Raw genomic sequence first — 15,381 nt, forward strand, 5'->3', positions numbered from 1 at the left:
AGTGGTTGAGTCACCATCCCTGGAGGTCTTTAAAAGACGTTTAGATGTAGAGCTTAGGGATATGGTTTAGTGGAGGACTTGTTAGTGTTAGGTCAGAGGTTAGACTAGAGGAGGTCTTGGAGATCTCTTCCAACCTAGACGATTCTGCGATTCTGTGATTACTGGTAGTATAGTAGCAACACTACTACAGGTTTCCACACACAAGAAATAGCTCAGAAGGTGGAAGGCACTAAGCAATTCAGGCTATTATCACTATTGGAAAGAAATCTAATACAGAAGCCCTTCTTAACCTTTTTAAATGATCTCTCTTCATTCCATATAATATAATTTATGCACTCTGACATAGTATATATATCTTGTGTGCATGAGTGCTCCAGGCTTGATTTGCTGCTTCATAGCATTTTGCCCATTCTAATGCCTTATATCTCGACAGGTGAAATGTTAGAATGTATAGATTTAGAATAAGGTCTAGGAGGAGTTTTGGAAAAAGATAAGTAAGTGGCATTTGATACAGTACATAAAAGCAGGTCACTAGGAGAATAGGAAAAGAGTCTTTGTGGCAGAAGTTTGGATAGTTTGAATAAGATTAATTCAAACACTTTTAAGGACAGAGAAGATTGGTAGAGGAAATAAAGGTGTGAAAGAACGAGACCATGAAAAATAATATTATCTGTTGTCACAGATCCATGATACATTGATGTAACAGATACAAACATAATAGATCATTGTATTGGTAAACTGCAATGCAGGACTGCAGCCTGAAACATGAAAGTTCAGCCAAGAATTAGAACTACTACTGTTTTCTAATTCATTTAGTTCACTTCATTATTTGCATCCTGGCTTACATCCTATTTACATCCTGTGTAGGAAAGAAGTTGTGGTGGAATAACTACAGTGCATAAGCATAACCAAAATATTTGCACACATTATAAACATTGAAAAAGAACTTCAAGGTGATCAGAAAGTGCCATTAGGGCATGTCCCTTCAAGGAGAGAAGTCCCTTATTTAAGGCCCTTCTTTAGAGAAGAGCTCATTGCTTATACAAGACAAAACAGCTTCAGCAGGCTGAAACAGGATGCTCCATCAAATACTTCGTATTTTGTGGATTAATCTCAAATGTAGGTAGTTTAGGTTCAATTCAGTGTTTCAAAATCAGGCAAAATAAGAACTCAAAGTTGTTTTTTGGTGACTACCTTAGACTCTTGGCTATGAGGTGGGGAAAAGGAGGAAGGTATGTCTCTTGATTTCTTCTGCTGGTATAAAAACTCTATGAATACACTTTAACAACCATTGATCAGGAATGATCTAATGTCTGGGAGCCAATTTTCTGTTGACAGAGATAGCCATGATTTTTATTTGGTAACAAAGAACAGAAACATGAAAAGCATCCTAGGATTGTTGTTCTGTCCTTTCAAACAAACAGTTCTGGTAAAGTTTGACATGCCAGGCAACTAAACTATGCAAATAAATATCAAGCTGTCAGTGTTAAAAGTTATTTTCACTTTAAAAGATTTGAAAAAGATTTAAAAGTTTAAACTGCAACATTTTAGCTAAAGTGCGATGATATGACTTCTCTTATTTATTTATTTATTTATTTATTTATTTATTTATTTATTTTCTGAATAGTAATTTACTTTCCATATATTTTATGTTAAAATATTTCTTTCATTTGCAACACATTCAGTGATTCTCACCTTCAGTATATGTATCAGTTAGTTTTCATTTTGTTTAATTCTGGGAACTCACAGCAAAGGCTACACAGACTTCCAGAAAATTTGACCTGATGTTCTCGGCATGGGTCGTAGTCTTTTTGGTGCTCTGATGCTGGATATGGATATTGTGGATATTTGAAGTGGTGACTTTTCAGAGATCAGTGCAAGCAGAACAACATTTTCCCCCAAATTTTTGAAACATAATGTCAATTTTAGGAACAAAGCCTGTAATGCTACTTGGTATATGCAGAGGCCCAGACAGACTTAACTGATATGCTATGTCTATCCGTTTCCCTAGCTCTGTTCCAGGAAATATTAATTCTGATCCTAAGTAATAAAGCTACATTTATTTGCTTAGAGTGTTGATAGGAATTTTTTTTTTGTTCAAATTGCTAACACTTAAAATGGTGGTATTGTTACCCCTGATACTTTCTACTGAAAAAAATAGGTAATTAAGAAAAAGGAAATGATTATTTCAAGCTCGGGTGTTTGTTAGATATCCAGCAATTCCAGTTCTGAAAATCGCCTGTACCATATCTACTGCTCTGGTATTTGCAAGTTTGCATAACAGGAGAGCACTAATACCCATGTGTGCTTTTAGTGCCCCCACGTCTAAATAAAATACACACATCAAATGCAGCACATCAAATGCAACTGTTTGCTGTAGCAATTTAAACAGCTCTGCTTGACTTTGCAGCCAGTATAGGTTCGCAGAAATACTCCATTCTGCTGTGAAAACGGCCATTATGTTGTGACCATTATGACCATTCAAATAAGTGCTCCACTCTCTAAAGTGCTGGTTAGCAGATGATTGCACCTAAATCAGTTATAGTTTGCTTCGGAAACTGTATACCTAAGCCTTGTAAAAAGCTGAGTAGAGAGAGACAAAATTAAGGGTTTGTCCCCCTCTCTGCCCAAGTAGCAAGGTACGGCTTTGAAGAAGCATGTCAGCATGCTCTCCTTCTCCTGCTTATTTGGATATTATTTTGAATAATATATAAATATATTTTTTCTGTTACATTCAGAATTTGCAGTTGGAAAATCTGTAATTGTGTTCTACAGAGTTTGGTGAAACAGAGGTTTTAGTGGTTCTGTGACCCTGGCAGTCCCATCTGCAGAAATAATTTACGTTTATTATGAGCACAATTTTTGGATGTTGAACCAGAATTAAAATTGTTTAATGCTGTTTTGAATGTAATTTCAGAAAAATATTTCAGTATTAACCCAATTTTGAGATAAATAAAGGTTGTTCATACCTTTCAAGAAGCCAGATAGAGTATAAGTTTGAGGTTTATATAATAGTATTATATAATAGGAAGATATGCCATCTACCATCTTTTTTTGTTTGTTTGTTTGTTTGTTTGTTTTAAAAAAAAAGGAGAGAGAGAAAGAAACTAATTCCTGAAAATTAAGTAAAACAAATGATGCATTATAAGTTCACCATTTCTCCTGATTGTATGCATCTTCCTTACATAACAATTATCAAAAATAAATCTTAATTGTATATGTAGTGATATATTTCGAAACTCTGTTACACAGCTTTTGGTAGTGTTTTCATAATGGATATAACAAATACTGCAAGGAAATGCAGCTCTCTTTCTTGTTGACTAAGACTGCTGCTGGATGGCTTGTATTGCCTTTTACTTTCTGATATTAGTGCTCAATATAAAATGTTTTATTCTTATGACTTAACCCTTAGAGCTTTAATGTCAAATTGCTCTGGATGAGGTCATGTAAGTAAACTAGAGAAGTCTATTAGGGTGTTGGTCTCAGAGGCCCCATGAATCCCAACCACTGAAGTTACACCCTTGCATGATGTGGTATAATATAATGCAATGGTGGCTGTGTAGTTGATGTTTACTATCCCTATCTGTCCTCACTTGCTCCTGTCAGATCTGGGAGGTTTGCACTGCAGTACTAATTTAGAATAAATTAGTGGTCGCAGAAGGTAACACATTCCACATTAGTAACCTGTTCCTTGTCAGCTGGACCATCACAGTACACATCAGGATGTTATCAATACAGAATTATAAAAAATGTTTTAAAAAAGACAAAGAAGTGCTCTTTAAAGGGATTTTAAAGACCTAGATTGCTCTAACCAAGTATGTATAATTCAAAATACATCAATACTAAGATTTCTTCCTTGAATGGAACAGTATTTTTTTCCTAATTTGATTGTCTCATTGTTAATAGATCTATAGTAATATCTCAAATGTTTACACCTATGTGTGTGCTCATATACACAAATGGATTTTGAAGGTTGGCCAGTACTTTCTGTTAGCTCTCCTCCCTGCCCTTGCTGCATAGTTTAGCAGTCATCAACAACACTGCCAAGGCCTGGATGGAGAAAGCAAGCCTACAACTCCCAGGGTTAACCACAGGAGCTGACCAAACAGGTGCTTTAGTAGAATTCAGTTTAGCAAGGCCATGTCATTGACACCCATCATATTCTGAGGAGTGCCATGGCCCACAAAGTCTGAGTTTCCCCTCCCTCTACAGGCAGCCATGTCCCTCTGGCACTCATGTTACCCTCACCATGGGGCTAGGGCCGGGCAACCAGTGGCCAGCAATGGTGCATCCTGCCTGCCTGCCCGTTGCCTCTGGTCTGGCCAATCAGCCATCTAGGCAGCATGGCTTAACTCCTGAGGGCAGGTGGCGATGACTGCCTGCAAGGCATTTCTCATTACATGAAACAGTCAAGGACAGCTGTTTCTGGGTCTAGATTCCTCCTTATTTTTCAGTGTCTTTTTAACAAGTACACATGTTCACACTTGTCTCGAAAACCTGAATGCATTTGCCTGCTGGATGGGAATGGTTTTCTCAGGGGTTTTCTAGGTATTTCCTCAAAATTCTTTGTATTGGTGTGAAATGGTGTATGCTTTCCCTTCAGACATCAAGGCATGATGAAATGACTCCTATCAGTCTGGGGAGCTTTGGGTCAGGTCTTTGCTGAATTGCATTCAAGTTGTTGGAAATGTCATATCCAAATTTTATATTTTGAGATTTTTTTTTCTTTTTTACTCTATTCTCTGAAGACTTAGATTTAAGAAAACTGATGCTGTTGCAACTAGTTCTGACTCACATTTTCTTGATTTTAATTTTTATTATGCAGTGACAGATACCTGTCAGAAAATCTTAAGTTGTCAGTGTAAGGCCTGATTCTGCTTTTTCTTGAGAGAATTTTCAACTTTGTGTTTGCCCTAGCTAGGTGGGCTAAAAGTGATGAAGAGCTATGTTGGAGGGAGAAATGTTTTACTTCAGTATGATCCAGAGCACTGCAAGTATCTTCTTCGGTAGCTTAAAAGTGGTGATTCTTCCACCGTATTTAGCACTGATGAAGCCTTACCTTAAATATTATGCGCAGTTCTGGGCTCCATGATACCAAAACCGTGTTACAGTATTTGAAAACGTCCAGAGGAGGGCAGTAAAACTGGTAAGAGGACTGGAAGGCATGTCCTGTGAGGAGAGGCTGAGAATACTTGAACTGCCCGGTCTGTGGGAGAGAAGGCCTCAGTGACCTCAGTGCTCTCTGCATCCTTCTGAGGAGGGGAAGTGGAGAGAGAGGCACTACTCGCCGTGTTAACCAATGACAGGATGCAAGGAAACTGCAAAAATCTGCACCCGGGGATGGTCAGACTGAACATTTGGAGAAATTTATGGGTGGTCACACACTGGAATAGGCTTCCTAGCCAGATGTTTGGATGCCCTGTGCCTGTCAGTGTTCAAGATACACTTGGATAATGATCGTGTTTAGTTGCTTTAGCTTTTGGCTAGTGGTTGGGCAGTTGGACTAGATGATCTGTGAAGGTACCGTACAGCTGAACTATTCTACTCTATTCTACTCCATTTTATTCATCTTGATGCACATTCATAACAAAGCATGTCAAAAATGAGAAACCCTTTGTAGATGAAACTTAAGATGTCTGGAAAAAGAAAGTAATTTATGTATACAGCAGCCCTTCTTCAGACCTAGGTTGTACATTGGATCTGGCACACGTTTCCCTCTCCAAATAAAAATATCAGAAGAGAATTCATGGAGAAAATAAGGTATCTCTTTTCCTGAGATTATTGCCATTCAGAGGGCAAAACTCACTATCTCAATATCTCATCTGTTTCATGGTTTAATTCAAGGACTCAAAGATGAGAGATGTAGATTAAGATTCCAGCTCTTCCATGAGTTTCCTTTCCATTCCTCAGCTTCCCCACCATAAGGGAACCTCACAACAGAATAGCTAACAGGATAAACATAAAACTCAGTGTTTATGAGGTGCTCTCATCTACGTTATTGCAAGCTTAATTTCTATCTTTTTAGAAGGACAATCCCAAACAATTCTAGTGCAAGGTTATTGGTAACATTGCTGTCAGCTACCAGTTTTTCTCCAACCTACAAAAAAGTACAGCTCCACTGAAGCTGCACAGTTGGCTTATACACCAGCCCAATGTGCTAGACTAAGTCCAGTGCTCTGTCAAGTCCTCTTACAACAGGAATATAGAACATGATGACTTTTTGTCCATGTAGTTGAGGGTGTATATTCCAGTCAGTGCCTGTGAAGCTTATGATGGAGACTTCTGGCTAGCTACATTATCTTTTTCTCATTGGAGTATTCTGAGGGCAGTCATCTGGCAGGATACTGCTCTGACCTCATTCATTTTGTCGTTCCTTCCTTTGAAGTGTCTGAGCTAAAATGCCCATCAATAATGCCTTTTCTGGTGGCAGGAGATGCTGGGTCCAAAGTGAAAATATTCTGGTCTGTCCTGAATGAGTATTGAAACAGAACAGCTGCCAGACAAAACATCAAATGCTGGAGCCTACTTACAGTGTGAGTAAAGACATCCCTGTAGAAACATTGAACAAGCCTCTCTGAAATATAGCATCTTGGTAATTCCTTCCATGCATATCAAATATTTTGCTTTACAACATGCAAGGAGGGTGGTCCAGCAATACAGTCAGCATGAACTTGATCCTGGTCCTCATCTCAAGCTTGTGGCAAGATTCTGGATATGCTGGTTTAGATATAGTCTTTGTGGCTGTGCAACATTGAAAGAAGAATTGGGAAAAGGCAAAGGTAGGGAAATCCTGTCAGCACTGGGAATCACTGACAAAGTCCCAGTGAGATTAAAAGGTTGCCCATTGTGTTTTTACACCACTTATACCTCTGTAAGTCATGGCTAAATCTATCACATAGTTAGGAGAGCTGTAAAATAGGAATGATCATGGGATTGGGCTCCAATGTACACTAACTCACCACAAGATGAACAACACTCTGGATTTTATTAAACTTCCTGACTTAAATGATATTTTATAAGGTATCCTTCAAATTACTCTGTATACAGCACATTGTGGATTTTGAAGGGCTAAAAGTTGGATCTGAAATACCAGTATATGTATTTTTAACAAATGTTTGAGTGGTGTTTTGCATTCCTGAAGTATGTAACCTCTGTGAATAATGGTTTTATTACATTTTCAGGCTTTGTTGCCAGTAAGAAAAATGTTTAACTTTTAAAACACTTTTTTTTTTTTTTTTTACATTAGTGATACAGGTGGACAGCTGTTCTGAGATATAGCCTGTATGTGTTCATGCTTGTTTTTGAATAGTATAAATGTAGACTCATCCAAACTAATACTATATGTAAGAGAAACAAATAATACAAACACATGTCAAATGACATGAATTGTATGTCAAAGGCCTTTCTTTTTGGTTCAGTAAGTATCTTTCTACTGTTAACAGAAAGATTAGGTGTTATTGACTCCCTGGTAATTTCCAGGTTCATCTGTCTAACAAAGGAAGAAAAAAGGTTTCTGAATGTGAGTTTAAATTTATGTTTCAGCCACAGTAAATACTCTTAAAGATTTTTCTTGATGCTAATGCTGTGAAGCTTGACTCCTGTTTGCAGAGTTTGAATATAAACTCACTGTATATCCATTATATTAGAGGTTGAAGGTGAAGAAAGGATAATATGATACTTGAAATAAAGTGGTTTTGCTAACAGACCAGGGAACATTGTCTATTTATATGGGAATAGTGGCTAAATCTCTGCTGAGTTTACTCCATAGCTTGATGAAATAGCTTCTTGCTTGGGAAGACAATGTGCCCATCTAATCTTGAGGCTAGTCAGTGAGGAGAAGATTTAACTTTCTGTAGTTTAGAGTAATACTTTTGACATTGGTCTGTGATCCAGTGACATGGTGTTAAATATTATTAGGAACCTAGATTCAGTAAGGCAGAAAATAGGATGGCATATATATAAGTGAGGCAATTGGCTTGTACAGTAAGAAATGCTGAAAATGTTTCTTGTAATCTAACCATGGCTTGGCATGACCTTGCTTTGACACCAAGGCTCAATGACACAATCTTATCCTCAGGAGAAGTGGATTTTTAAAGCCTGTTATTAACTTCCTATGGGCCAAACAAACAACCGGAGAAGAACTAGGGTCATTTGTGGATGTTTATTTCTTTCTCTTCCTGACACTTTCCCCCACTGACTCTTCCTAGTGCCTGGAGCCCTGCAAAGAATCCTGGGATTTGAAGAAAAACCATTGCCAAAGCTTCTGTGAGGTATGTCAGCCCAAGGGCACTCTTTCGCACTTTGTTCTAGCTGTCTCTTTCACTGAAATTATTAGAGGTGTTAGCTTTAAGGAGACAGCTAACAAACATGGGATTTTTTATAGCATTCACCTTCATTTGAATGGATACACATATAACTATTTAGCCATATAATGTTTGAGTAAAAAAATTATATATTTTTTTTCCTGATCTCAACTTGAAGTTTGAAGTGTTATTCAGTCACGCTTACGTAATTTCTCTGAGAAAGTGCTGTTAAAACCCTCTTATAAACTGCTACTTCTCCCACATTCCTCCTTTCTTTTCCAGCCGTGTGGAGGAAAAAGAGTAAGAGCATCTTTGTTTAAAAGACAAAATGTCACAAGTGTGGAAATCTTTGTGCGGGGTCACTAGAAAAGGTTGGCCTTTCTATATGTGAAAGTCAGTCTGATTTTTCAAAGAATATATCCCCAGGAGTAACTGGATTCAGAGGGCAGGCATCAGAATGCTTAGTTCTTCGGGTCTTTGGGAAACTGTTTATGCATAGTGTTTCAGAATAACCTTGTGAATAAACAAGCTTAGATCAGTTAAACTCACACACAAGAGAAAATTTATTGGATTTGAAACATAGCTTCTGCTGAGTTGGTGGAAGTCACATGTTACAATCCTTAACAGATTTTTAGTACAAAGTGAAAACATCATCCCAGTAGAAAGTTGATTTATTGTAACCAAATCAATATAAAGATACACCTTTATTCAAATCATTTAACGTGTGTGTTTATGAAGATTTTCAGCCTTTCCTGCAAAAAATTAAAATGATCTTAACTGATTGTGCCCTGAACTGATTTGACTCATTCCTTATCATTGTGAGCACTCTTCTGCTGGTAGAAGAGCATGTGTTATGTTTAAACAATTTAAATATCATGAAGATGATTAGGAAAAGCTGTCATTTCCACTAACAAAACTAATTTTTAGATCCAAATAACTACATGTAAGTAGGGAATAAGGGGTTACTAGTCTCTTTAGCTATGTTAGAAGAACAAGAATTTCTCATGAAAACCAATCCTTGTATGTGTTCTTTAACCAGAATCAGTTGCTGTTTCCTTATATAACAAAACTCTAGGGTAGTGTAATAAGGCAGTTTTAGTGGGTTTAATTTATGTCATCCTCATATATCACTTCTCACTAAGGCTGTATGTTTCCAGATATGGGTGTAAATATGTATAAATTTGGTTTAAAAGGAAAACATTTGTAGAACACTGTTCTATTGTAGTTGAAAACAGTGAGCATCCCTCTTTGATTAGTGTTTTGTGGTTGAAGCTAAATTTAGAACTTCAAAAGCCAGTAATGAAGAGCAGCACATTTAGCAGCTAACTGAAAAATGAGCTGTGAAATAGGGTGAGGAAGAGAAGCCTTGAGGATGTATTATGCCTTAGGGAGCTATAAAGTTTTTAATTAAGTAGCTGCAAATTTGTGATGTTTTAGGATTTGAAATTTGCTTCACACACACAGACACACACACACAGGGATAATTTTCCTTTCCTCCAAACTCACGTATGCTCCACAGACATTATTTGATTGAACTGAACCAGGCTGTTTTCATTTGAGAGTGTTGCAATCTTTTTTGTATTCTTTATAAAATCTGGAAGCAAAATTTTAGCTTTTTATTTTCCAAGGTCTTGCATTGTATGCAATTTCTTACCTACCAAATAAGTATACTAGTGTTAGAGGAGGAACCTTGCAGCTTACCTGTCTCCTTTTTTTTTTTTTTTTTCCTTCTCATAATTATAATTTTCTGCTTGCTGGTTTAGCTTCTTAGGTGACTAAGTGGAATCAGGTATAGCCCAACAGGAAGAAAAGTAGGAGTGCATGTCCGAGGAACATTTGGGTCAATAGGAGAGAAAAGTGGACCGCTCATTTTGGCAGTTTACACTGGTTAAGCTGTATCAGCAAATGCATCCTTAAGAGTTGGATAAAAAAAAAATATCTGGATGACTCTATAGGATGAAGTGTGAGAGGTAACTTAGTGGTATGTTCCTGGACTTTGGAGTATAAACCGACACATACTCAGTGAACCACCTGGGCCTCCTTAATAGAGAAATGTCGTTCTCATTTTGCCAGAAATACGAGAATGGTATAAATTAGAAAGTATAATATTTGAATATGGGAGAAAACATTGAAGCCATGTGAATAATTGGATGGAGAGTAGGTTATAGTTTTTGTGTAAGCTTAAGAATTTGTTCATCAGATCTTTCTGAGTAGATGACTTTTGGTTCCTCTAAAATGGGAAGAAAGCGTATAGATAACTCCAGTTACATGGTTTGCTTACCTACAGTTCCACCAATAATTTTGAGGGATTTACTGTACCTGGTTTTGCACCAAACTAATAAAGCACCAGCTAAAGAGGAGATGAAATCCCTGTGTCACACAGAATGACGTGGGGTACTAGAAGGTGTTTTTAATAATGTTGGAAATGAACGTTGCAAACCTCTGAATAGTACATATATAGTACATAAAATGTCTATGTTTTGAAACAATGTCTCCTGTAGCTAGAGCCTGATTTCACAAAGGTAACATTTGTTTTCATCTTTCAGAAATACATTTAAGAGTTATTTTAATCTGTATTTTCTGCTGATCATTGTATAAGAAATTTTATTCCAGTACCATGAAGAGTTATACAGTTATTAACATTTTAGCAAGAACATAAAGATGCTCTTCTCTTAGCCAACTCAGTTCAAACTGAGTATAAGTATAATCTAGGAAGATTTTACTTACTTATCTAGAGTGGCATTACATCAGATGCTGTGGGTAAAGTCTTGTGAAGTACAAAGGGAGGAATGTGGGACAGTCAGAAAAAAAAATAAAAGAAAAAGAAAAAAAAGGAAAGACCATTTGACCATTACTTTCCTTTGTTCTGAGATTTATTATTATTTTTTTTTTTCCCAAATCTGTTGTTGAGCAACTTTGTTGCCAAGCAGTGTGAGAAAAACAAGGGAAAGCTGGCAGATGTAAACAGCTTTATTCCATTAAAGATGGTGGTCTTACTTGAGGGAATACATAATTCTGTGTTTGGAATGCTTTTTTAGAAGCAACTTGAATATATAAATCTTTAGGGATAGTCTTGCAAAAGCTGAAAATCTGTGTTTTTCTTTAGGAGGTCTTGGAAAATGTACAACATTTTTTCTTCCCCCCCCCCCCCCCACCTTTTTTTTTTTTTTTTATTTTTCCACTGCTGAAAACCTTATACAATTCCTTTGTTTTCACTTTAGCCTCTTTTCCCCAAGAAGAATTATGAATGCCTAACTAGCTGCGAATTCCTTAAGTACATCCTGTCTGTGAAGCAAGGGGACTGCCCAGCACCTGAGAAGGCCAGTGGTTTTGCAGCTGCCTGTGTTGAAAGCTGTGAAGCAGATAGTGAATGTTCTGGCGTGAAGAAATGCTGTTCCAATGGATGTGGTCACACATGCCAAGTTCCAAAAAATCTGTACAAAGGTAGAGATTATTATTAATATATACTCATACTAGGCTAATAACTTCAGGCCATAGTAAAGTCTCCTAGAAAACCATGACTTTTATGTCATGAGAGTTTGTATGGAGGTGAAGACCTTGAGGGAGCTGTGACTGGATACAGAAAGGATGGATGGATAGAAAAATGTTGCTTGAATTACTGATTTTTATTTTTATTTTTTCCTTATGAAGGTCATATCTGAAAATCTATGGAATGTAAACATGGCTATTATGAATCATCTTAAGTAGAATGAACTTGCCAGTTTAGGTGAAATCTCACTTAATTTGATGCAGATGAGAAAGAATGCAGCAGGAAAATATTTAATGATAAATAGTTCAAGTCATATTAATCACAAATGACATTTATGATTATAAGCCAAGTAGGTAGGACTACCAAATAGGAAGTGTGAGATAATAAGGTAAAGAACAAATCAATGCAGTATATTGGTGTTCTTAATGACCTAAGAATAAAATAGTGACAAATGATAGTGTCCACATATATATTACTGTATTACTTACATCTAGGGCACCATGAATTATTCAGAAGTTTTTAATTGCCTTGATTTGAGTCCTGAGATTCTATGAAAAAAGGTTTTCCTTTCTATCCATCAGCAAGAACATATAGATTAAAGAATGATTTGTGCTTAGACAAATTCCAGATTCTAATTTCTTATGATTAAATTAAAAATAAATAATAATAATAATAATAATAATAAAAAGTATTTATATGGAAATACTTTTAAAATGTGCTCCTATCACACAGTAATGACCATGTGTGAACCACACAAATTCTTGTTACACAGAATTTGAATATTTTGTTAGAAATCCATTCTCCTACTTTAGTGATAAAAAATAAATACTAATCAGTTATGCTCCTGATAGCTTGGGCTCTCCACGGAGATCCTAATCAGCAGAAGACTGAGCTAAGCTCCAGGCTTAGATCTGAATCCAGTTTTATTTCCATCTGCGGAGCCCCATTTGTTTGCAACCTTGAAAACACTGGGGATGAATATGTTTGAGTGAGGTCAGAATTGTTGCCCTTTCCTAGGGTATAAACCTGCTAACAGCATTTGAAATAGAACAGACTATAGTGATTTTATGTATGTTTGATAACAATAAATATCAGGTCTGTTTTGAAGTTGGAAGTGAAATATGTGAAAGAGACGGTGATTTGTTTCTAAGTTCATTCCATTAACTGAAATGTTGATCCTTGTTTTTGAATGTCCCTAGTGATGAGAATGTATGTCAGAAGTAATGCGCTTTGACTTTTGAAACCTGGGTTTGAATATACAGGGTTGGCCATCAGGAAACAGTCTAATTTACTTAAAAAAGTGAAGAAAATTTGATGTAGAAGTCATAGAGGTTGAGTAAGCATAACACTGATGAAGATGCTACTTGAAATACTTTGAACAGCAGGCACTGTGATCCAGATTTCCAATATAGAAGGGAAATTCTCTTGCTTCCAAGAAACTTCAGAGCAGCTTTGTAAAATTGTAAGGGATTAATACACTGTCATCCACACCACCTTTTAGAATAAAAATTATTAAAAAGGGATTATTTACTTCTTTCTTTCATCTTCTTCAGAAAATTGAATAGTGATAAACTCAGCATTTGTGTTGCATGTGTAATGGTTTACACGGTCGGGCTCCATACCACAATTACAAAACTGCATACTGCAGAGCATTCCAGTAAATATGACAGCTGGAAAAGGTAAAAACAAAACTAGCAAACAAACAAACAAAACCAGATGGCATGCTTTTGGAGAGGATACAAGATCTGACAGGATATGATATGCTGTATAACTGCATACTGCAAAGTCTACTATTGCTCAACCTAATTATATAGAAACAGAATTAATCTTCTCTAAGATCTTATCACCTATCTGCAGGAGGTGCTTGCTTGTAAGAGCATATATGTCTTGCAAAGGAAGGACAACCCAATGCAGTACTGACTTCTCAGCTGATGAATTCAGCTAATTAGCCTCTTCAACCTGTCTTTCTGCAACAAAGGGCAAATAGAAGCTGAGCAGGCTTGCTATTCATTTCCTCCAGGGGTAAATGACCTTCCTGTCACTAAGGAAGAGCAAACTCTGCAAGCATGACTAAGATCTAGTGAATAAGTTTAGTACTTATTCTTATCATTTTGACAGCACTCACAGCTAGAAAATGAACTCAGATTGAATCTAAAGAGTCTACATAAGTTGCTAGAGTTGCACTGTTGATCAAGCTCTAGAGATGAAAGTTACAACAGCAGATATAAAATACTCATCTGATTTAACTGGATTTGCCCTCTAGTACTGAGTACTAAAGCTGAATTCTAAAATAATATTAATACAAATACACTTGCACAGAAGTCACGTATTGAAAATGTCATTGGATCGAATGTACTTGTTTTCCCAGTTGTTTATTGGCTTGCATTCAGTATAGAGCTCAAATTGACATATCATTATATATTTATTTATTTATCTATTTATCTATTTATTTATTTATTTCATCCCTGTTAGGATTATTGCTACTCAGTTATGTAGTCTTCAAATTTTTGTTTCCCTTTGCTGGTGATATGAAATTTCCTGTCCTACTCATCTGTCACATCTACTTCCTTTACGTTGTCTGAATTAGTAAAGGACTTCAGAAAGTGTTTGTCCTTTCTCTATGGCCTACCTCTTCTTTTTTTTTTTTTTTCCCTATGTGGATATAATAAAGTTATAAATTAACAGCAAGTATATAAAGTAAATTTGCTACTTGAAAGATGTAAGTGGGAGGAATATATCTGCTTAGAAATAAGCTTAAAAACACAGAACAAAAAGGAAGAAAAACTGATGTCTAACGTTTGATCACATTCACTTTGTCTAAATACACATATGCATCCCTAAGAAATGATGTGGACATGTATCTTTTTTTCCACACTCTGTTGTATACTGCTGAAAAATTACCTATGACCTTTTTCTTGTTCAGCAGTTAGTGGTCTCTCCAGTGTGAGAGAACACCAACTTCTGTGAACTTTCCAGGCCCCCTTTTTAAAAAAAGTTTCAGGGTTAGGCTGTCTAAACCAGCCTAACCAATTTTGTCTGGAACATGTTAGGGAGCAATTAATAAAGCAGATCAAACTGCAGATATGAGCAAAGTGAATTGTGAAGAGAATGTTGTGCCATGTAAAGGCTATGATGGTATGACAGTGTCATAATTGGATAGTTGGAGCCAGAACAGTCAACCAAAATTTAAAGGCTTTTTTCATGTTTCATGAAAAATAGTTTTGTATTAAAACAATTGTGTACAGTTTTAGAGGTGTTCATTTCTGAGTCTTCGAACAACTGCGTTTAGAATTGTACTGGTGACGTAGGTGTAATCTTTACTGTCTGAAACCCTTCCATAGAAGCTTCCTATGGAAGCTTCCTATATTTAAAATACAGATTCTTATGATGGAACAGTGTGCATTTATTTTTCATAGCACATAGCATGTGTGATTTGAAAGGTACCTTTAGAAATGTTTTTTTCCTGAGCTCTGGTACTGCACATATATGAGAGTCAGTGATTTGAATTCTTAAAACACTACAGACTTCAGAGAACTAATTTGTCCCAGCATGATGAAAGGACTGACAATTTACGTAATAAAAAGCACA

The 15,381-nt window shown here is 36.4% G+C and overlaps 1 protein-coding gene across 2 annotated transcripts in view; it reads left to right on the plus strand.

Moving 5' to 3' along the window:
* Positions 1 to 15,381, plus strand: part of ANOS1 (anosmin 1) — a 136,931-nt gene that overhangs the window by 66,211 nt on the left and 55,339 nt on the right. For both annotated transcript variants that reach the window (XM_032188658.1, XM_032188666.1), the window contains exons 3-4: positions 8,208 to 8,270; positions 11,525 to 11,747. In XM_032188658.1, coding sequence (XP_032044549.1) covers positions 8,208 to 8,270; positions 11,525 to 11,747 — 286 coding nt within the window. The remainder of the gene's footprint in view (positions 1 to 8,207; positions 8,271 to 11,524; positions 11,748 to 15,381) is intronic.

Source organism: Aythya fuligula, chromosome 1 (genome assembly GCF_009819795.1).
Source record: "Aythya fuligula isolate bAytFul2 chromosome 1, bAytFul2.pri, whole genome shotgun sequence".
Taxonomy (NCBI): Eukaryota; Metazoa; Chordata; class Aves; order Anseriformes; family Anatidae; genus Aythya; species Aythya fuligula.